The sequence below is a fragment of the Geotrypetes seraphini genome, chromosome 8, assembly GCF_902459505.1.
Source record: "Geotrypetes seraphini chromosome 8, aGeoSer1.1, whole genome shotgun sequence".
NCBI classification, from domain to species: Eukaryota; Metazoa; Chordata; class Amphibia; order Gymnophiona; family Dermophiidae; genus Geotrypetes; species Geotrypetes seraphini.
Window position 1 is genome coordinate 21,339,211 of NC_047091.1, and position 22,894 is coordinate 21,362,104.

Here is a 22,894-nt window from a genome sequence, read left to right on the forward strand (position 1 = left end):
ATAAAGAAGACTAAAAAAGAATATTAAAATAAACTTGTCAAAGAGGCAAAAACTCATAATAACAATTTTTTCAGGTATATCAAAAGCAGAAAGCCTGTGAGGAAATCCGTGGGACCATTGGATCATCAAGGAGCAAAAGGGGCACTTAGGGAGGCCACAGCTGAGAAACTGAATTAATTCTTTGCTTTGGTCTTTATGGAAGATGATGTAAGAGATTTACCTGAACTGGAAATGTTTTTATCAAGGGTGACGATGCAGAGAAACTGAAATATCTGTGAACCTGGAAGATGTACTGAGCCAAATTGGGCAAGATAAAGAGTGATAAATCACCTGCACTGGATGGTATACATCACAGAGTTCTAAAATCATCTGTAGTACCTGAAGATTAGAGGGTGGCTAATGTTACTGCTGGGCTATTCTTTTGGGATATTTCATCCGGAAAATGGCTGCAGTGAAAACAAACGACTTTATGGTGTCAAAAATTCTCTGGCCAGGAGCTTGAGGCCCACCAAATAAACAAAAGCTTGAAAATGTAACAGAAATTTTAAGGAACTACCAGGGAACTTGCATATATGAACAATAGTAATAGAACTTACAGGCTGAAAATATGAAAAATTAGGGGCCAAGGAAACCGTGAAAGAAAAAGGTTCTGATCAGCTCTGTGAAAAAGTTACAGCTGATGAGGTCCTAACATGACATGGGCAGATGGGAACAGGCATGTAGGCGCAGCAAGCCTTCTGAAAGACTTCTGCAAAAAGTTGCTGGGATATTGCGTCTTATGTTGGGCTCAGTTGATAACATCACCTTTATGTAAGGATTTTACAATCCTTGTCCTGGGAGAAATAATCTGCACACACACACACAAAAAAAATGGTGAAAAGGTTTTCTGATTGATCATACTAGATTAGGGCTAGCATGTTAACATTAAATCAGACCCATGGATTAATCCTTGTGGAGTACCTCAGGGGTCCCCACTTTCACCTATTCTATTTAATCTCTTCATATCATCTCTTGGTGCCACCCTAGATAACCTAAATGTAACATCTTTCAGTTATGCAGACAATATAATCATTCTCCTCCCCTTTGATACCTTAGATCAGTGGTTCCCAACCCTGTCCTGGAGGAACACCAGGCCAATCGGGTTTTCAGGCTAGCCCTAATGAATATGCATGAAGCAAATTTGCATGCCTATCACTTCCATCATATGCAAATCTCTCTCATGCATATTCATTAGGGCTAGCCTGAAAACCCGATTGGCCTGGTGTTCCTCCAGGATAGGGTTGGGAATCACTGCCTTAGATCACATTTCATTAGCCACCTGGAAACAATATTGGAGGTAGTTGAAAATTGGATGACCAACCACAAATTGAAGCTGAACGCAGAAAAAACCAAATTCCTTTTGCTAGAATCAGACAAAAACCCATCCATAACAGACCTGAAAATTAAAGCAACCAAGTATCCAAATTCAGAGTTCACTCAAAATCCTGGGAGTACTAACTGACAGATGCTGCACAATGCAAACTCATATAAATAAAATTACCCCAAAAGCCTTCTTCACAATGCGCAATCTAAGAAAAATTAAAAAATTATTTGATAAAGATCAATATAGGATTATAGTTCAATCCCTTGTATTAGGACTTCTAGATTATTGCAATATTCTCTATCTACCATGCCCCATTAATATGATCAAACAGTTACAGACAGTTCAGAACACAGCTCTTAGGTTAATTTACTCGCTCAGAAAATTACCATCACCAATGCCTACTTAGACTCTCATTGGCTACCGATTAGAGACAGAATTCAATTCAAACTATTCTGTATATTCTTCAAAGTAATTTATGGTATGGCACCCACCTATCTCCACAATTGCCTAACTTGTCTTCTACCAACCAGAACAAGAAGATCACAGAACATATTCTCCTATCCATCGCTAAAAAGAATTCAGCGCAAAAAGCAATATGATAACCTCCTAGCAACACATGCAGCAAAACTTGAATCCTCTATCTCCAAATTGTTATCTACAACATCTGACATCAAAGTTTTCCGAAAAGAAATCAAAACATTCCTATTCTTAAAGTATATTCAACCTACTTAAATTCCTCCTTCGCCATCTCTCTTTTTAACATTCCCATGTATAGTCCACTCCCTGGTATTATCCTCTCAATATTCTATTATGCAACAGGTTTTCCAAATAATCAACGTAATACTTATTATCTTCCACTATAACCTTCTACTTACATTTTATGATAATCAGATAAGCTTCTATGCAATGTAACCAGAATTAATTATACCTTGCTTAATCTTTTGTAAACTGCATAGAACTTCACGGTATTGCGGTATATAAATTGTTATTATTATTATTTTATTATGTTATGAAAGTCCTATGTAACATTATTTCTTATGAAATGTAAACTAAACTAAACTAAACCTTGGGTTTATATATCGCACCATCTCCACGAATGCGGAGCTCGGCACGGTTTACAGGAAGAAAGATGAGAGAGGAACTACAGTGGAGAGATTAAAGAGTTAGGTGTAAAGGGGGAAGGTGAGAGGCCTAAGAGGGGGGAAGTGTTACAGTTTTGAGAATAGCCAGGTTTTTAGGTGTTTGCGGAAGAGTTGGAGGGAGCTTGAGGTTCGGAGAGGGGAGGTGAGGTTATTCCAGATCTCAGTGATTCTAAAGGGGAGGGATTCTTATGTAACATATCCAGATATAATCTCTGATATATTGTATCTACGTCTTTATCTATTATATCTACTTTAACTAATAATTTACTTTTCTTGGGTACTTTAGATAGATTGTGAGCCTTCGGGACAGTTAGGGAATTTCTAAGTACCATTTTTCATTTCAATTTTATTGCATATTTATGGTATCTATACTGTAAACCACTTTGAACCTCACGATATAGCGGTATACAAGAAATAAAATTATTATTATTATTATTAACACATATCAATGCAATTTTCTGCTTAGTAAAAGTTAAGTGCCATTGACTCATGTTCGAGTTCTAGCAACTTGATGAATTACAGGTCTAAAATATATCAGTTTTGTGCTAGTCTGGTAAGGTCCTCCAGCGTCATCATTACAAATAACAGTACCGAATCAGGCAATTTGGAATGGAGGGTTAGAGCAGCAGTTTGAAAACTAAGGACACCAGGGTTCAAATCCCAACACTTCTTGTGACCTTTGCTCTTCATTGCTTCACATGTAAACAAATTGTCCACTGAACCTGATGTACCTTAAACTCTGATTTGGGAAAAATGGCATATCGACAAAATTGAAAAAAAAGCTTCAGTTTTCACTACAATTATACCAGGTACTACAAAGCTCTTCTCTACAGTTTACAAATGCAACTTTGCATGCTCATCATTTGTCCGTCATCTTCAGCTAAAATAAAAGCATAAAAACCAACAGCTGCTTCCTTTAGAATTGAGACGAGCTGTACATTTTCATTTTTTTTTTCCTTCAAATTCTTTATTCATTTTTTCATCTTACATCAAGTACACAATATTACATCATTTGAAACTTTTACACATCACTTGAAATTCATTCAATTATCATTTTACATATATAAATTTATTCCCTCCCCACCCACTCTTCCCACAAATACATTTTCATTTCAAACTACCTGTGCAATTCATGTTATGAATTGCATATACTAAGGGCGTTTTTAGCGCATGCAGAAAAAGCACAGTTACTTACCGTAACAGTTGTTATCCAGGGACAGCAGGCAGATATTCCCACACATGGGTGACGTCACCGATGGAGCCCCGCAGTGGACAGCCTCGAAAGCAAACTTGCTTGAAGATCTTGATCTTTTGAATGCTGCACCGCGCATGCGCGCGTGCCCTCCCGCCCGAACTAGGGGGGCGCATCTCCTGTGAGGATCCTCAGTTCAGATACCAAGCCAAGAAGCCAACCAGGGGAGGTGGGTGGGTTGTGGGAATATCTGCCTGCTGTCCCTGGATAACAACTGTTACGGTAAGTAACTGTGCTTTATCCCAGGACAAGCAGGCAGCATATTCCCACACATGGGTGACCTCCAAGCTAAGTAAAAAGGGATGGAGGGAAGTTGGCAATTTAAGAAAAAAGATTTTGCAAAACAGATTGGCCATCCCTCCTGGATAAAGTATCCAGACAGTAATGAGAGGTGAATGTATGAACCGAGGACCAAGTGGCAGCTTTGCAGATTTCCTCAATGGGAGTTGATCTGAGGAATGCTACAGATGCCGCCATAGCTCAAACTTTGTGGCCCGTCACTCGACCTTGCAAAGGGAGACCAGCCTGAGCATAGCAGAAAGAAATGCAAGCAGCCATCCAGTTGGAGATGGTACGCTTCGAGATAGGACGTCCCAACCTATTCGGATCAAAAGAGATGAAGAGTTGAGGAGATGTTCTGTGAGGTTGAGGGCGTTGAAGGTAAAACGCCAATGCACGTTTGCAGTCCAAAGTATGAAGTGCCGCCTCACCAGGGTGAGAATGCGGCTTAGGAAAAAAGACCGGTAGAACAATAGATCGATTGGATATGAAAATCCGACACTACTTTAGGTAAGAATTTCGGATGTGTACGAAGAATCACCTTGTCATGGTGAAAAACCATGAAAGGGGGATCCGAAACTAAAGCTTGCAGCTCACTAACTCTACGAGCAGAAGTGAGGGCAATCAAGAACACAGCTTTCCAAGTGAGATATTTGAGATGAACCTGGTCAATAGGTTCGAAAGGAGGTTTTATCAGTTGAGCCAGAACACCATTTAGATCCCATACAACAGGAGGCGGTTTAAGAGGTGGATGGAGATTAAAAAGCCTCTTCATAAAGCGAGAAACCAGAGGATGCGCTGAGAGAGGTTTCCCATCCAGAGGCTGATGAAAAGCAGCAATAGCACTGAGATGGACTCGAACAGATGTAGATTGAAGGCTCGATTGGGACAAGTGAAGTAAATAGTCTAACACTGATTTCAAGGAGGACGATCAAGGAAGAAGCTGACGAGTGCTATACCAAGAAGCAAATCTAGTCCACTTCTGGCCATAACATTGACGAGTGGACGGCTTCCTGGAAGCCAGAAAGACATCTTGAACAGACTGGGAGAATTGGGAAGAGACTGTTACGTAGAAAGGAACCAAGCTGTCAAGTGCAGAGACTGTAGATTGGGATGAAGTAAGGATCCTTGACTCTGAGTGAGTAGAGAAGGAAAGACTGGCAGAAGAAGAGGCTCCTTGATGCTGAGTTGAAGTAGAAGGGAGTACCACGGTTGTCGGGGCCACCGAGGAGCTATCAGAATCATGGTGGCATGGTCCGACTTCAGCTTGACAAGAGTCTTGAGAATCAGAGGAAATGGAGGGAAGGCATAAAGAAACTGATCCCTCCAGTCCAGAAGAAAAGCATCCGCCTCGAGCCGATGAGGCGAGAAAATGCGGGAACAAAACAGAGGCAGCTTGAAGTTGCTGGGCGACGCAAACAGGTCTATCCGAGGGGTCCCCCACTGAGCAAACACCTGATGAAGTGTGGGGGAATTGAGCGTCCATTCGTGAGGTTGCAGCAGACGACTCAATCTGTCTGCCAGACAGTTCTGTTGATCCTAAATGTAGACAGCTCTGAGAAAGATGTTGTGAGAAATGGCCCTGTGCCACAACCGAAGAGCTTCCTGACATAGGGAGTGAAATCACATCCCTCCCTGTTTGTTGACATAATACATAGCCACCTGATTGTCTGTCCAAACCAGAACTACCTGGTCGTGAAAAAGGTGAAGAAAAGCTTTGAGAGCAAGGAAAATCGCTCTGAGTTCCAACAGATTGATATGACACCGACGATCTGCGGACGTCCACAACCATTGAGTATGGAGACCATCTACGTGGGCTTCCCACGCGTAGGTGGATGAATCTGTCGTGAGCACTTTCTGATGAGGAAGAATGTGGAACTGCAAACCTCTGGAAAGATTGGAAGAGAGCATCCACCAGCGGAGAGACTTCTTTAACAAAGGAGTCACCGCAAGATGGCGAGAAGGCAGGTCTAGTGCTTGTTGCCATTGAGACACCAAGGTCCACTGAGAAATACGAAGATGAAGTCTGGCAAGGGGGGGGGTCACATGAACCGTAGACGCCATGTGCCCGAGCAGGACCATCATGTGACGAGCAGAGATTGTCAAAAGGGCGGCAGAATCGAAAGAGAGTTTCTTGATGATTCAGTGGAAGGAAAGCTCTCATGCGGATAGAATCCAGAGTGGCGCCAATAAGTTGGATGGACTGAGTTGGAATCAACTGAGATTTGGGAAAGTTGACATGGATCCCCAGACTTTGAAGAAAAGAAATAGTCTGAAGAGTCGCTGTCATAACCCCTTGAAGAGAAGGTGCTTTGATGAGCCAATCGTCGAGGTAAGGGAACACCTGAAGCCCTTGAGCGCGCAGGGCTGCAGCCACCATGACCAGACACTTTGTAAATACTCTGGGGGAGGCTGCCAAACCGAAGGGAAGGACCCTGTATTGAAGGTGAAGGTTCCCCACCTTGAACCTGAGATATTTGCGAAAATTGGGATGAACAGGGATACGAGTGTAAGCCTCTTTGAGATCCAGTGAGCACATTCAATCCCCCTGTTCCATGAGGGAGTACAAGGTCGGAAGAGAGAGCATCCGAAACTTCTCTTTGACTAGAAATTTGTTTAGGGCTCGAAGGTCCAGAATCGGTTGCAAATCCCCCGTCTTCTTGGGGACTAGGAAGTATCTGGAGTAGAATCACAGGTTGTATTGGGAAGGAGGAATCTCCTCCACTGCTCGAAGGCGAAGAAGCGCCCGAGCCTCTTGAAGAAGAAGAGGGAATTGCGAGGAAGTGGAAAGACACTCTCTTGGAGGGTGATCTGGGGGCATCTGAAGCAGGCGCAGAGAGTATCCCTCGCGGATGATGGACAGAACCCAGAGGTCCGATGTAATGGTTTCCCAGACAGAAGAAAAAAGGGAAATACGACCTCCTATTGGGCAGGGAAGAGTTCGGATGCAAGGAGGTTGGAATGCTCAGAACTGGACCGTCAAAAAGACGGAGCCGGTTTTGTAGGAGCAGGCATCTGAGGTTTCTGAAGGCATTGTTGTTGAGGACGCCAAGGAGGAGGACGAGAGAAAGCCGGTGTGGTTTTCATAGGATAGCGACGAGCAGGTGGTTTATAAGCTCGAGTCGCAGAAGGTTTCGGCTTGGACCTAAGAAGAGAAGCAAAAGAGCGCTCATGTTCGGAGAGCCTCTTTGTGGCTGCCTCAATAGAATCGTCAAATAGTTCATTCCCTTGGCAAGGTAAGTTGGCCAGACGATCCTGCAAGTTAGGATCCATATCAACGATTCTAAACCAGGCTAGACGGCGCATGGCCACCGCAAAAGCCGAGACCCTGGAAGAAAGCTCAAACGCATCATAAGATGCCTGCAACATGAAAAGTCGTAACTGGGAAAGGGTCTGAATAATTTGTTTAAACTCCAGCAGACGTGTCTTGGACAAGTCTGGATAAAAAGATGGCAACATTTTCAAAAAATGATTGAAGTAAGATGTAAATACATAGTTGTAATTCAAAATTCTATTAGCCATCATAGAATTTTGGTACAGTTTACGTCCAAACTTGTCCATAGTGCGACCTTCACGACCAGGAGGAACCGTTGCAGACATCTTAGAAGGATGAGCCTTCTTTAGCGAAGACTCAACCACCAAAGACTGGTGGGAAAGTTGAGATTTATCGAAGCCCTTACAGGGGACAGTTCGATATCGGGAGTCCAGTTTCGATGGGATAGCTGAAACGGAGTAAGGAGTTTCCATGTTTCTCAGGAAAGTCTGCTTCAGTATGTTTCTATGGAGTCATGGGCAGCCTCAAAGTTTCCTTGGGAGGATGTGAGAGCTCCATATCTGCCAAGTATTCCAGGGTGTATTTCGAATCGGAGTGCAAGTCCAGATTAAGAGCTTACCCCATGTCGAAGACAAACTTGGCAAATGAAGAGGACTTCGAAGTCGAGGCTTCCTCGGGAGAGGCCGAATGGGAGCGAGGGGCCACTGAATAAGATGGAAAAGCCTCGTGGGAGTACTGAGACACTGGCTCCGACTCCAAATGCAGTGTCACCGATGAAGCTCCACTCCCAGTTTGAGGTGGAGTGACAGAATGCTTCCTTTTGAGACTCCTCGATGGCGAGGTTCTTGGGGTCCGAGGCGTTGAGTGTTTGGAAACAGGAGACAGGTCTCGAGGCAAAGGCTTTGAGGGAGGAGTCCTCGACCTTGAATGCCTCGAGGATACAGAAGAGGAGGCAACCCTGCCATGAGAGCGAGGCGTGTGTTTCGAGGACAGCTCAGAAGGCCTCGAACTCTTAGATGAAGGAAACTGCGATGTTCTCGATCGATGCTTTGGACGAGGCAAAGATGTTCTTGAAGCAGGATCAGGTGAGGAGTCCGAAGAGGAAACCCTCGTGCGAGACCTGCCCCGAGAGGACTGCAGTAGAGGAGCAGACTGCTGCTCAGGCTGGACTCCCAAAGACAAAGTCGAGGACGGAACCAACTGAGCTACAATAGAGGAAATTTGGGTGGTCAAGATTGACTTGAGCATATCCTCAAACATGGGCACGGAGACCAGAGGACCAGGGCGACCTCGAATGAGAGTATTCCCGAGACTTGGAGGCACGTTTAGCCGATGGTCTCGAGGACGGAGGCAGACCCGGAGCCCCGGGTTGCGTGGACAGAGACTCTGTTGATTTCTTGGGGATGGTACCTGAAAAGGAAGCAGGAGACTTATCTCCAGTCGCAGGCTTCGAGGATGACACCGATAAGGCCTTCGAGGCCAAGGCCGGTACTGGAAGCGAAGTTGAGGCTTTGGCACTCGAGGACGCCCCCGAAGATCGAGGGCTTCTCCAGCTCCATCCGTGGAAAAAGTTTGAAGAATTTGTCACAGCAGCGTCGAAAAGCACGAGGTTGAAGAGTGAGACAGCGGACACAATCTTCTGGTCGATGACTAGCCCCCAAACAGATCATACACTGACTATGAGGGTCGGTGATAGAGATCGTCCTGCCGCACTGATAACACCGCTTAAACCCGGTTAAAGGCTGGGACATAGAAAATATAAAGTCCGTCCCGAGGAGAAAGGAGAGAGGCCTAGGCCCCAAGCCCCCAAACTCAGCAACTCAAAAAAGAAAAAGAAAATCCTATCTAATTCTTTTTTTTTTTTTTAGAAAAGAAAAGAAAAGTCAAAAAGTGCAACCCAGCGACCGTGAAATAAGTTCCAGCCACGGTGAAGAGAAGGCACAACGCTGCAGAGCCAGAGGAACAAATCTTCTCAACTCCGCGGAAAACGTTGAACTGAGGATCCTCACAGGAGATGCACCCCCTAGTTCGGGCGGGAAGGCACGCGCGCATGCGTGGTGCAGCATTCGAAAGATCGAGATCTTCAAGCAAGTTTGCTTTCGAGGCTGTCCGCTGCGGGGCTCCGTCGGTGACGTCACCCATGTGTGGGAATATGCTGCCTGCTTGTCCTGGGATAATTACCGCGCGCTATGCTTCTAGAACTAACGCCAGCTCAATGTTGGCGTTAAGGTCTAGCGCGTGCTATTCCGCGCCTTAAAGCCCTAACATGGCTTAGTAAAATGAGCCCTAAGTCAATCCTCATTGCAATTTCTGCTCACCTTTTATCTCTTTGGTGAATTTTACTCGGTGAGAATCAGTCAGAGGTCTTGGTTGTTCATCAATGTTATGAATATCTAGGACTTCACACATGAACTGGATAACTGGTTGTGCTTTATAGAAGGCAGTGGCAGACACTGAGTAGAGATAAACAGGGAAAAGCATTAGGCTTTGATTCATGGACATTGATTAGGCTTATTGGGCCAGACCGTGTTGGAAATACTGCACAGAGGGTGTCCACAGCATGAACCGAGTGGGGCGGGGGTATTTGGGGAAAAAAAAAAATCAGTCAAAGGAATAATGCACAGTATTCTTAACGCTATTTTTAGTTTGAACATTAAATAAATGGCCTAGATTCTTACCATCAATATTAAGCATCATTTTCCACATAGCAGGCCGAACTGACTGATGGAATCCAAACCAAACTTCTCGTCCTCCTCCCAGAGGGTGGTCATATCCTTCAGGTGCTGAGAAGAAAGAGCGTCCTACAGGGGTATATCTTTAACAACAACCAAAAAAGTGCCATCTGTGTAAATCTTTTCAGAAATATCTTCCTTATATGAATATAAGTTATATTGTCATATATTTCAGTTGATCTTCTAGAACTGCTCTTTTAAAATATGCTCACAAATTAATTTTTGAACAATGCTTTTAAAGGAGGCCACTGTACAAATACAGATTCCAGAAAGCATCAACCAAGGTTAGTTGATCAGGATCGTGAAATTCAGTCTAAGCACTATTCTAAGGCTACTGTTTCTCACAATTCTGTGATGACGGCAAAACTACAGTCTGCCCATTGTGTAGAAATATGGGAAACTTCCAACCCAGGCTATCCTGCAGGGTCATGCTAACTTATAACCTGGCAAGATGCAAGCATAGAACTGGTTTCTTTTGACTGCCACTCTTGGAGTTTGTCCACCACACTTCCTCTCTCCTGCTGCAAAGATTTAGGTTAGACGTACTTAAAAAATCAAAAAAATAAGCCCTTCTCTGTCCTCTGATAAATCTTATTTCCTCTTCTTTTTCATAGGAATAAGGGTAAGACTTATAGTCCCACCCACCCCAGGGATCATTGCTCATATATAGAGACCAAAATAATCAGGACTACTCAAATCAAGTCACTTCACAACTAATCAAGATGACCTTTATTCTATACAATCACTGTGATGCTTTAATTGGAGGTTGAGGGGTGGTAGATTCAAGAGCAATGTTAGGAAATTCTACTTTACAGAGAGGGTGGTGAATGTCTGGAATGTGCTCCCAAGAGAGGTGGTGGAGAGGAAAACGGTGACATAAAGGATCTAGAATCAGAAAATAATAGTAAATATTGAACTAAGGCCAGTACTGGGCAGACTTGCACAGTCTGTGTCTGTCTGTATATGGCCATTTGGGAGAGGATGGGCTGGGTAGGGCTTCAATGGCTGGGAGGGTGTAGATGGGCTGGAGTCGGTTTCGACGGAGATTTCGGCAGTTGGAACCCCAAGCACAGTACCGGGTAGAGTTTTGGATTCTTGCCCAGAAATAGCTAAGAAGGAAAAATTTAAATTGAATCAAGTTGGGCAGACTGGATGGACCATTCAGGTCTTTATCTGCCGTCATCTACTATGTTACAATGTACCACCTCTTCTCCCTTGCTCCAGCCACTATTACCTTTTAGGCTCATCCAGCCACCCAGTTCTATCCCTCTTGGTTACGAATGCTTTCCTCCCACATCCCAGAACTGTTAAGACTAAAGAATGACACGGGGACAAATTTTTCCCCATCCCCATGGGAACTCATTTTTCCATCCCTGCCCCATTCCTGCAAGCGCCATCTTCATTTGCACAAGCCTCAAACATTTTAAAATCATTAAGTGTTCGAGGCTTGTGTGGTTAAGGTAGAGCTTACAGGAATGGGATAGGGACAGGACAGGGAAATTGAGTTCCTGCGGGGACGGGGACAAGTTTGTCCCTGTGTCATTCTCTAGGTAAGACCTTAGGGTGAACAAACTCAGGAAACGTCTGTGGCAGGAGATGCTATACAGGGGTGGGCTCCAGCAAGGAGATCCCAGGACAACCAAGAGATGAGGGACACACAAAGATGAAGGAAGAGCACAAGGAACGACATAAGAGAATGACCGAGGGAGCACAAATGGAACAAGATCAGATAATTTTGTGGAAGAAGAGAGAAAAGGAATAAATGATGAGAAAAATAGAAAATATTGAGGAAGAAATTCAAAATGGAAAATAAATGAATCAACGGAGATATTAATCCAGACACATGAAATATTTTTGTGCACAGAAAACAAATTTTTAGCCAAGAAAACCAAGAGAGCCTCCTCGTCTGACTTACCAGTTAAAACTTTGCTTATTTTGTTGTCTGTTTTTTCACAATCTAAGTTCTAAGTTTTGACTACTGTATAAATTCTGAAACCAAATTTAATACATTTCAGCATCTGTCAGAAGGTAAAAAACACACACACAAAAAATGGCTTACTTCATAGAGGGTAGGTGTCGTAAAACCACATCAACAGCATGGACTGGATTAGTGCTGATTGGCTTGTCTAGTTCCAAAGGCTCAGGAATAGTCCGTCCCGTCAATACTTCATGGAGCAAATGCCAACTTACCCGGGAAACAAATTTTATTGATGCCTTGAAGGGACGGTCTTTTCCACCCTCTCCTGGTAATGTTACATCCAAATCCACCTGTTTTTAGAACACCAAGAAGAAAGTTCACAAGAACAGAACTGGACGCCAATTCACTTTTTTGGTAAACTGTCAGCAGATAATAAATCAAATTCAAAAGTGTGTGTAGTGGCTGCACTATTGAGCTGCCTTTTGGATAAACATGGGCCTTAAAATATTGGTTAGACATCTCTGCCATCATCACTTTTACAGAGCATTAAAAAAAGTGTCAGAAACTAAACACCCACAAGCATGAATGATGTAGTTATCAAAATGAATGATTTAACTGAATGCTACCAATGGCCTTTAAATCAGTGGTTCCCAACCCTGTCCTGGAGAACTACCAGGCCAATCGGGTTTTCAGGCTAGCCCTAATAAATATGCCTGCGAGAGATTTGCATATAATGAAAGTGACAGGCATGCAAATCTGCTTCATGCGTATTCATTAGGGCTAGCCTGAAAACCCGATCGGCCTGATGGTCGCCAGGACAGGGTTGGGAACTACTGCTTTAAGGAAAAATTATGTTCTTACCTGTTAATTTTCTTTCCCTTAGACGCAACAGATGAATCCAGAGAACAATGGGATAGCACACATCTACCAGCAGGCGGAGATAGACAAACTGATTAACAGGTGGTCCCATTGGCTGGCACTCCTCCTGCATCTCCAGTATAGCTCCTTGCCCAAGCATCCGTAACCATCAATAGGCATAGCATGGAAAAAAAAAACTTCTTTCCCATAACAAATCTCAAAAGGCAATAATACAGAATACAACCCTCAATAATAACAAACTTCGAAAGTTGCAAAAGAAAAAACCGACAGACAATATCCAGAAAGGGTGGGGCTCTGGATTCATCTGCTGCATCTAAGGGAAAGAAAATTAACAGGTAAGAACATAATTTTTCCTTCCTTAGCAACAGCAGCAGATGAATCCAGAGACCAATGGGATGTAGCAAAGCAATCCTCAATCTGAGTGGGAAGCAAACGCCGCCTCCACAACAACCGACAGACTAAATGCAGCTACCGCATGCGCCCCCACATCCAACCAGTAATGCTGAGAGAAAGCACTCTCGGAAGACCAAGTAGCTGCGAGACCAAAACTCTTCCAAGGAAAAAACCTCTGGACCGAGTCCAAGAAGTAGCCACCACTCTGATGGAATGGTCATGAAGTTCTTTCACCAACTGCTTCCCTGCCATCAAGCAAGCGTAAAGAATGTCCTCCTGGACCCATCGAGCGATGGAGGCTTTTGACGCCGCCATATGTTTGAGGCGTCCCTTGAAGAATACAAAAAGGTGATCTAAACAACTAAAAGTCATTAGAAACCTTGCTCGCGGAGAACGCTACGCACTTTCAAAAAAATGCAGTGAATAAAAGCATGTCTCCCCATTTCTCCTCCCAGGAAGAAAGAAGGAAAAGGGAGCGTGTCATAAAAGAAAGGATGGCACCTCCTTAGAAAGAATTGTGGTACTGTCCGAACTGATACCCCAGATTTTAGAAATCAGAAATAGGAATCCCCGCTGAACAAAGCCTGCAGAGCCGAAGCCATGGCCACAAGAAACCTCGTGTTCAATGGCACAAGGAGGAAATGAAGCCGTCGGTAAACTGCGAAGAAGTACCTGAAGATTGTACTCCGGACAGGGCTTTCTAAGAGGTTACAAATATACCATACTCCGGTTAGGAACTGAACTACATGAAGCTGAGAAGTAATCGAAGAGCAATATACCTAGCCCTTGTAACAAGCTAAGAATGGCACTTGAAGCTGAAGGGAATTGAACGCTAAGCTCTCGGCAATACATCTGTGCCAAAAAGGAACTCTGGAAGGGTGCAAATGTTGAGAAGTATCCAAGAAAGGAAAAACCTCCAAAAGGAAGCAGAAGCCACAGGTGAAGACGTCTGTAGCGCCTGGATAAGAGAAGAAACAACCTGCTTCGCATAACCCTTACACGTCAGTCATGACTTCTCAAAAGCTAGGTCGTAATACCAAAGTAGTATGAATATCCATGTTGATCGGACCCTAGGTGAGCAAATCCGGAGATACCAGGAAACTTCTTAGTCCGGCTGTCGAAAGACTCATCAGATCCGCATAGCAAGGATGGCGCAGCCAATCCAGAGATTCTACAAATATTGTGCCCTGAAAGCGAGCTTGAGATGGCAAATCCAAGCCATCATCAGCCAGGGGAAAACACTGAAAAAAGAGAAACCAGAGGCGAGAAAAAACCACGCTGCTACACCCTCTGACTCCCACTCCCTGTGCCCGCTGAACAAGCTAGGAAGCTTAGAATTTTGAGACGAGGCCATGAGGTCTAGTTCCAGGAGATTTCACTTCCATAAAAAGAGCTGGAATGCCTGAGCCAAAATTCTCAATATCCAGGATGTAGAAGATTTCACTATTACTAACATTTACACTTTCTAGAGCATACACAGCACTGTACATTGTAACATACAATAAATGGGCCATGCTCAGATTTCGCGGCGAGAAAGTCTATCCAAACTCTTTTCCTTACCCATAAAATGATCTGCCAACAGAAGAGGAAGAGGTCCACCCATTGAAGTAGAACCACAACTTTACCCGCCAACTGAGTACATCACCTACTGCCCAGGCTGTAGAGAAATACCCCCATCATAATACTGACTGAAAAGACCTTCAGCGTCATTCCGGAAGAATGGTCTGAAGCTCCAGAAACGGTAGCCTGACCATGCTCCAGAGTAGAAGAATGAACAAGTACTGAGTCACCTCTTAAGACCAGACTCCTGGAGCTGAGGATGGAAGGCACCGAGCCCCCCAACCCGACAGCCCGGGATGTTTGGTGGCCATGAGCTAGTCCAGCAAAGACCGAGGCATGCATTTGAAAAGAGAAATCTCGCTGAGCCACCAAATCATACAGAGCGATGCCTGAGGAGCCTACCAAATAATTGGAGCCCTGAGATACCGGGAACCACCGGAACAAAAGCGACTGCTGTAGCGTTATAATGGGAAAGCAAGCCGAAGTTCCCAGTGGAGTCAGCAACATGGATCCTATAACCTGTACAGAATCCCATACTCTGGGTCATGGTGACCAAAGAAGAATGCAAACCTGAGACTGTGACCCATTGCCCTAGTCTCTGGGAAGAAACACATTTCTCTCCTATATGAATAAAAACATCTCTCCGATATACCTATAAATAGTACAGGAGAAAAGAGCGCTGTGCAAATTCGAAGATTCACGTCCAAAGAACTGAAGAAAAGAAACCACCCGTTTCGTGTCAGTCAAAAGGCCGGACTGGAAGACGTCCGAATCAAGCAATCAGTCAAGAAGAAATTAGGTGAATCACCTGGTAGCACCAAAACGGTATCACCGCCCACATTTTCTAAAATGTTCTTGAAGCTTTGGGTAGGTGAAATGGCATGTGCCAAAACCGAAAGCGATGCTCAAAAAGAGGCAAGCAAACCTAGTGCCGATTTGGAGTCCATAGGGAAAATGTAAATATTCTCCCAGTTTTTCTGCAGAAATGTGTAACCCTGAGAAACTAATTCAGCAGAATGGGATCCAGCTTGCCCAATGCCCCCGTCTTGGGCACCATGCAGTAAGTGGAACAACGTCCCTTAGTTCCCGAAGAACTACCCTGAGGACCAGTAACACTGAAAAGGGAAACACAAAACAGAGAGACTCCAAGAACGAACTGGAAACCTGAGGAGGATGCAAAGTTGCAAGCATCCTGAAAAATCTTCACAGCCCCCTGACCTGACATTATAGCGTCTTCTCCCTCATGAGAAAGCCTAAAGAGTCATTGGAAGAATTCAAGATCCCCTCAGAATGAAGTGCAGAAGGTCAGGGAATGGCAGGATGAGAACTGTAGGATCTGCAAGAAGATTCTCCTAGGAAAAATCAAGTTTCACAATGAAAATAGGAATATACTGGAACCATGAAAACAGTATTAACGCCATGCAACATGAGCGAAATACGTATGTCCTTTAAAGTGAATACGTACTAGACTCAATCAAAATGCTGCATCTACCGCCCCGTGAAAACAGCATCCTTACAGGTATCAGACAAAGCTCACATCGCTAATGAGAGCTTCAGGGATGAGGCTAACAGCCACATAGCGCGTGATCCTCCGCGGGTTTGATAGAATAGGTAACTGGCTCCTGGTTAAAAGGAGCTGTACAGCCCTTCCTGTCTGGTCGGGGGGCCCGTCTAGCATGTGCCATGAGAAAATGGTGACAGGAGAAACCAGCGTGATAAGCATGGAAATCTGAAGTCCAGGCCCCCTCAGAAATAGAGAAAGAGAGTCCTGGCCGCAGGAAGATGCGCAGTGTCATTATGCCCATAGAGACAGCCCGAACTTGGAAACTGTTTGTACTACCTTTAGGCATATATATCCTGTGCCACTACTAGACACATGCAGCTCAGCACAGAGGCCCAAATAAGGACAGTTACCAACAGACAAAGGCTCAATCTGCAGGGACCCCCAAGAGAGACAATGAGATACCTGTGTGAAATACAGGGCACTATCTTACTGCTGATCTTGCCGTATGTCGCCCCAGTCCGGAGACAAACGAGACTGGGTGACCTAGCACAGGTCAGAGTCTCTCTGGTAAACCCCTTGAGTGCTAACCCCAGAGTCCAATTAAACAAGCAGCTTCCTTCAAGGGAGTACAACAGGAACACAGACATAGACATATAAATCTGCCCAAGCTTGTCCCAAAGCTGGTGAAACACATACTTGGCCTCAGCACAATTGTATTTCTCCCCCCTAGTGTATTGTATTGCTTGACTCCACAGAATTGCTAACCTCCCCCCTTCCTCCTTCTGTATACTTTTAAAATTGCTCTCGACTCCACAGCATTACTATAAGCTTCCTCCTCTACACTCTTGCACAATTGTTCTCTTACTGCACATACCAAAATGGCACTCCTGCACCACAGCCTTATCACTCTTCTGCTCGCTTTCTACTTAACCGGCTTAAAAAGTAAGACAACTGCTCAGCCTTTCCTCTTCCCAATCCCCATCCACTACTCCTCAGCTCGCAACTTCATGACCAAACCCCCAATAATGCAACACAGGGTCCTCCAGAACCACTCAGAACCCAAACCACCTGTTATCCTAGTCCTTACAATGTCCCGCAGAACCAACAGACCCTACTTCAAAAAAGACCGAGTGCTGAAAAACTGTGCCCTCTCTCACCCCATCACCAAAATTCCACCAGACTATTCCAACGTCAGGGGTTGCTACCTGAATATAAGATCCATGAGGAACAAATCCCTACTAATCTATGACTGGCTGACCGACTACAGCCCTGACTTCATACTACTGACAGAGACTTGGCTACTCTCAGACGATGACATCATTATCCAAGAATGCCTACCCTCCAACTACAAAATCCTATCCCTAGCAAGAGAAAGAGGCAGGGGCGGAGGACTAGCCATAATCTTCAAAGACCATTTAATCTGCACCATGCTAAGCTCTAAATCCTCCACATACCTAGAAATCTTATCCCTAAAGTTAACCTCGGAACCACTAGCCGACGCCCTAACGATCACCCTAGCCTACATCCCCCCTAAAAAATGGTCCACAGCAAAAGAGGAATTTTATGAATTCCTATTAACCAACTCACTAACAGGCCTTCTGAACCTCCTTAGTGCAGACTTAAATTTACACTTAGAGCAATCTAACCAACCAGAGATCTCAGAATTCTGGTCCGTTCTAGCCACACTAGACTTTCCCAAACCACCTCCAGTAGAAAGCAAGAACCACAAGAAAGGCCACCAATTAGACCTGGTAACTTTATCCTCAAAACACTCGACAAATCCCTACATAAGATGGAGATCAGAAACTTGGTCTGACTCTCTATGGTCAGACCACAAAATATGCAACTTCGAATTAGATTGGCAATTGAAGACAACCTCAACCACAACGAAAGAAAAGATCAGATCCACTCCACTTCACACCAGTAGAGGCAAGATTAACCCAACTGAATTCTGGTCACACTATGACATCACTCATAACCAAGATGAAGAAAACAATCAATTTATGTGCTCCTGGATCAAAACCAGCACCCGCATACTAAACGAAATAGCCCCACTGAAAAAAAGAAGGAAGAGATCTAGATACCTAACAGGCTGGTTCGACCCAGAGCTCCTAGAGATAAAGAGAGAATTAAGAAAGCTAGAAAGAAAATGGTCAAAACTAGGAACCCCAGAGACTAGAAATGCCTGGCACCAAAAGCTGAAAAGCTATAAAATCTCAGCCAAAGAAAAGAAAAGAACCTTCTATGCCAACATAATTGGTAACACCTCCATAAACAGCAGCAAACTTTTCAGACTGGTCCATGACTTATATGACATTCAATCTCACACAAACCTGACAGAAGAATCCACAGTGACAGCCGACAACCTGGCGGACTTCTTCAACACCAAAGTAAATAACTTAAGACACTCTATAACGGATTCTCCAGACTCCCACTGGGACTACTCCATTCCACAAGACCTAGTTGCCGCCAAAGCAGACATGAACTGGTCTAACTTTAGTGAGACCGATTGGCAAACATTTAACAAATTCTACAACAAATACGTCAAATCATACTGCAGATTGGACACTTGCCCCCCAGATGTAATGAAAGCAGCCCCAATCATCTTCAAAGCCAAACTACTCAACTGAGTCAACCTACAACTAACCGCAGGAATATTTCCAAAAAACTTAGGTCAAATTGTAATAACACCCATTAAAAAGAACAACAAAGAACCACCCAACAACCTAACCAATTTCAGACCTATCACAAACATCCCTCTTGCGGTCAAAATAATGGAAGGGATAGTAAATGCTGAACTAAACTCATATTTAGACAAATTCAACTTACTGCACAACAACCAGTCAGGCTTCAGACCTGGTCACAGCACCGAAACAATCATGGCCTCACTACTTAACCACCTTTACGCCCTCCTCACCCAAGGTACCAGCGCCATGATCCTACAATTGGATCTAAGTAGCGCCTTTGACCTAGTAGATCACACCATTCTTTTGAACTGCCTAGAAACCACAGGCATCACAGGCTAAGTTCACAATTGGTTCCAGGGATTCCTCAGGAACAGATCCTACCAGGTATTCAACATAAGAACATAAGAAGTTGCCTCCGCTGAGGCAGACCAGAGGTCCATCTCCCGCGGCGGCCCATCAGGCCCATTGCCTGAGCAGTGGTCCCAGACTATCCCTATAACCTACCTCTACTCCTATCTGTACCCCTCAATTCCTTTATCCTCTAGGAACCTATCCAAACCTTCTTTGAAGCCTTGTAACGTGCTCCGGCCTATCACAGCCTCCGGAAGCGCGTTCCATGTATCCACCACCCTCTGGATGAAAAAGAACTTTCTGGCATTTGTTCTAAACCTGTCCCCTTTTAATTTCTCCGAGTGCCCCCTTGTACTTGTGTTTCCCCATAATCTGAAAAATCTGTCCCTGTCTACCTTTTCTATACCCTTCAGGATCTTGAAGGTTTCTATCATGTCTCCTCTAAGTCTCCGCTTTTCCAGGGAGAACAGCCCCAGCTTTTTCAGTCTGTCGGTATATGAGAGGTTTTCCATACCCCTTATCAGTTTAGTTGCTCTTCTCTGGACTCCCTCAAGTACCGCCATGTCCTTCTTGAGGTATGGCGACCAGTACTGGACACAGTACTCCAGATGCGGTCGCACCATTGCACGATATAGTGGCAGGATGACCTCCTTCATCCTGGTCGCGATACCCTTCTTAATGATACCCAACATTTTGTTTGCTTTTCTTGAGGCTGTGGCGCACTGTGCTGACGCCTTCAAAGTTGTGTCTACCATCACTCCCAGGTCTCTTTCAAGGTTACTTGCCCCTAGCAGTGATCCCCCATTTTGTAGCTGAACATCGGGTTCTTTTTCCCTACATGCATGACTTTGCATTTCCCTACGTTAAAGTTCATTTGCCACTTTTTGGCCCATTTTTCTAGTGTCTTTAGGTCCCATAGCTGGAATAACAACTGCGGATTACCTCAGGGTTTCCACCTATCCCCAACACTCTTTAATATCTACCTCAGCTCATTAGGAAACCTGCTACAAAGCCTAGGGCTCACCTTCTACATCTATGCAGATGACATTACTGTAGTGATTCCGCTAACCGCCCTAACATCACAATTCTCCAACTCCTTAACCAATATCCTAAATCAAATAGAGCGCTGGATGATGGCCTTCAAACTGAAACTCAACACAGAAAAAACAAATTCTTCCTGGCATCACCCAACGAAAAGATAAAAGAAAATTCAATTCATCTACAGAGCCGAGAATACAAAATTGACCAAACCATAAAGATTCCGGGGGTAACACTTGACAAACACCTAACCCTGGAAAACCACACAAACCTACTGTTTAAAAAATGTATTTCGGTCCTCTGGAAACTTCAAATATTAAAAATTTTTTTGATGAACATAAGAACATAAGAAGTTGCCTCCACTGGGTCAGACCAGAGGTCCATCCCGCCCAGTGGTCCGCTCCCGCGGTGGCCCACCAGGTCCTTTGACCTGTGAAGTGATTTGACCATTTTTATATCCTACCTCTGCTTCTATCTGTACCCCTCAATCCCTTTATCCTTTAGGAACCTATCCAAACCTTCCTTGAACCCCTGTACTGTGATCTGGCCTATCACAACCTCTGGAAGAGCGTTCCATGCGTCTACCACCCTCTGGGTAAAAAAGAACTTCCTAGCATTTGTTCTGAACCTGTCCTCTTTCAATTTCTCAGAGTGACCCCTAGTGCTTGTGGTTCCCCACAGTTTGAAGAATCTGTCCTTGTCCACTTTCTCTATGCCCTTCAGGATTTTGAAGGTTTCTATCATGTCCCCTCTAAGTCTCCTCTTCTCCAGGGAGAACAGCCCCAGCATTTTTAACCTGTCAGCGTATGAAAAATTTTCCATACCTCTTATCAGTTTTGTCGCTCTTCTCTGGACTCCCTCGAGTACTGCCATGTCTTTCTTGAGGTACGGCGACCAGTACTGGACACAGTATTCCAGGTGCGGGCGCACCATTGCACGATACAGTGGCATGATGACTTCTTTTGTCCTGGTTGTGATACCCTTTTTGATGATGCCCAGCATTCTGTTTGCTTTCTTTGAGGCTGTCGCACACTGCGCCGATGGCTTCAATGTTGCGTCCACCATCACCCCCAGGTCTTTTTCAAGGTCGCTCACCCCTAGCAATATTCCCCCCATTTTATAGCTGAACATCGGATTCTTTTTCCCTACATGCATGACCTTGCATTTATCCACACTGAAACTCATTTGCCATTTTTTTGCCCACTCCTCTAGTCTCGTCAGGTCCCTCTGCAGGTCTTCACAATCCTCCTTGGTTTTGACCCTGCTACAGAGTTTGGTGTCATCAGCAAATTTAATGACCTCACATTTCGTCCCCGTCTCCAGGTCGTTGATAAATATATTGAACAGGAGTGGTCCCAACACCGATCCCTGAGGGACTCCGCTCGTGACCCATTGCCAGTCTGAGTAATGCCCTTTTACTCCAACCCTCTGTTTTCTGCCCGCCAGCCAGTGTCTGATCCATCGGTGTACATCCCCTTGCACCCCGTGATTCCACAGCTTCTTAAGCAGCCTTTCGTGAGGTACCTTGTCGAAGGCTTTTTGGAAGTCGAGGTAGATGATGTCTATGGCTTCCCCCTTGTCCATCTGGCTGTTTATTCCCTCAAAGAAGTACAGTAAGTTCATGAGGCACGACCTACCCTTGCAGAAGCCGTGCTGGCTCGCTTTCAGTTGTCCATTTTTTTCTATGTGCTCGCAGATTGTGCCCTTGACCAGTGCTTCCATCATCTTTCCCGGGACCGAGGTCAAGCTCACCAGCCTGTAGTTTCCCGGATCTCCTCTTGATCCCTTCTTAAAGATGGGCGTGACATTTGCTATTTTCCAGTCCTCTGGGATCTCCCCAGTTTTCAAGGATAGATTACATATTTGGCAAAGTGTTTCCGCTATTTCGTTTCTCAGTTCCTTTATTACCCTTGGGTGGATGCTGTCCAGGTCCGGTGATTTGTCGCTCTTCAATCTGTCTATCTGTCGGAGGACATCCTCTCGGCTCGCCTCTAATTGGACCAGCTTTTCATCGTGGTCTCCATTTATGATCTCCTCAGGTTCTGGGATATTGGATATGTCCTCTCTCGTGAAGACTGACGAGAAGAACTTGTTTAATCTGTCAGCTATCTCTTTTTCCTCTGTTACCACTCCTTTCCTGTCTCCGTCGTCCAATGGTCCCACTTCCTCCCTGGCTGGTTGCTTCCCCTTCACATACCTGAAGAATGGTTTGAAGTTTCTTGCTTCCCCCGCCAGTCTTTCCTCATACTCTCTTTTTGCTTTCCTAACCTCTCGGTGGCATTCTTTCTGGTGCCTTTTGTGCTCCTTCTGGTTGTCCCTTGTTGGGTTCTTTTTCCATTTTCTGAAAGATGATTTCTTGTCACTTATCGCCTTTTTTACTGCATTGTTTATCCACGCCAGGTTTCGAGCTCGATTCTTTTTGCACCCTTTCCTAAACCTTGGGATGTACAGGTATTGTGCCTCGTGCACCGTGCCCTTGAGTAGGGCCCAGGCTTCCTCTACGGTCTCCATCTTCATTGAGC

General features: G+C 44.7%; 1 protein-coding gene across 2 annotated transcripts in view; it reads right to left on the bottom strand.

Moving 5' to 3' along the window:
• The window catches only part of AGO3 (argonaute RISC catalytic component 3), a 125,829-nt gene that overhangs the window by 59,040 nt on the left and 43,895 nt on the right, over positions 1-22,894 (bottom strand). For both annotated transcript variants that reach the window (XM_033956433.1, XM_033956431.1), the window contains exons 4-6: positions 12,102-12,310; positions 9,989-10,125; positions 9,629-9,763 (exon numbers count right to left, since the gene is read on the bottom strand). In XM_033956433.1, the coding sequence (XP_033812324.1) occupies positions 9,629-9,763; positions 9,989-10,125; positions 12,102-12,310 (481 nt within the window). The remainder of the gene's footprint in view (positions 1-9,628; positions 9,764-9,988; positions 10,126-12,101; positions 12,311-22,894) is intronic.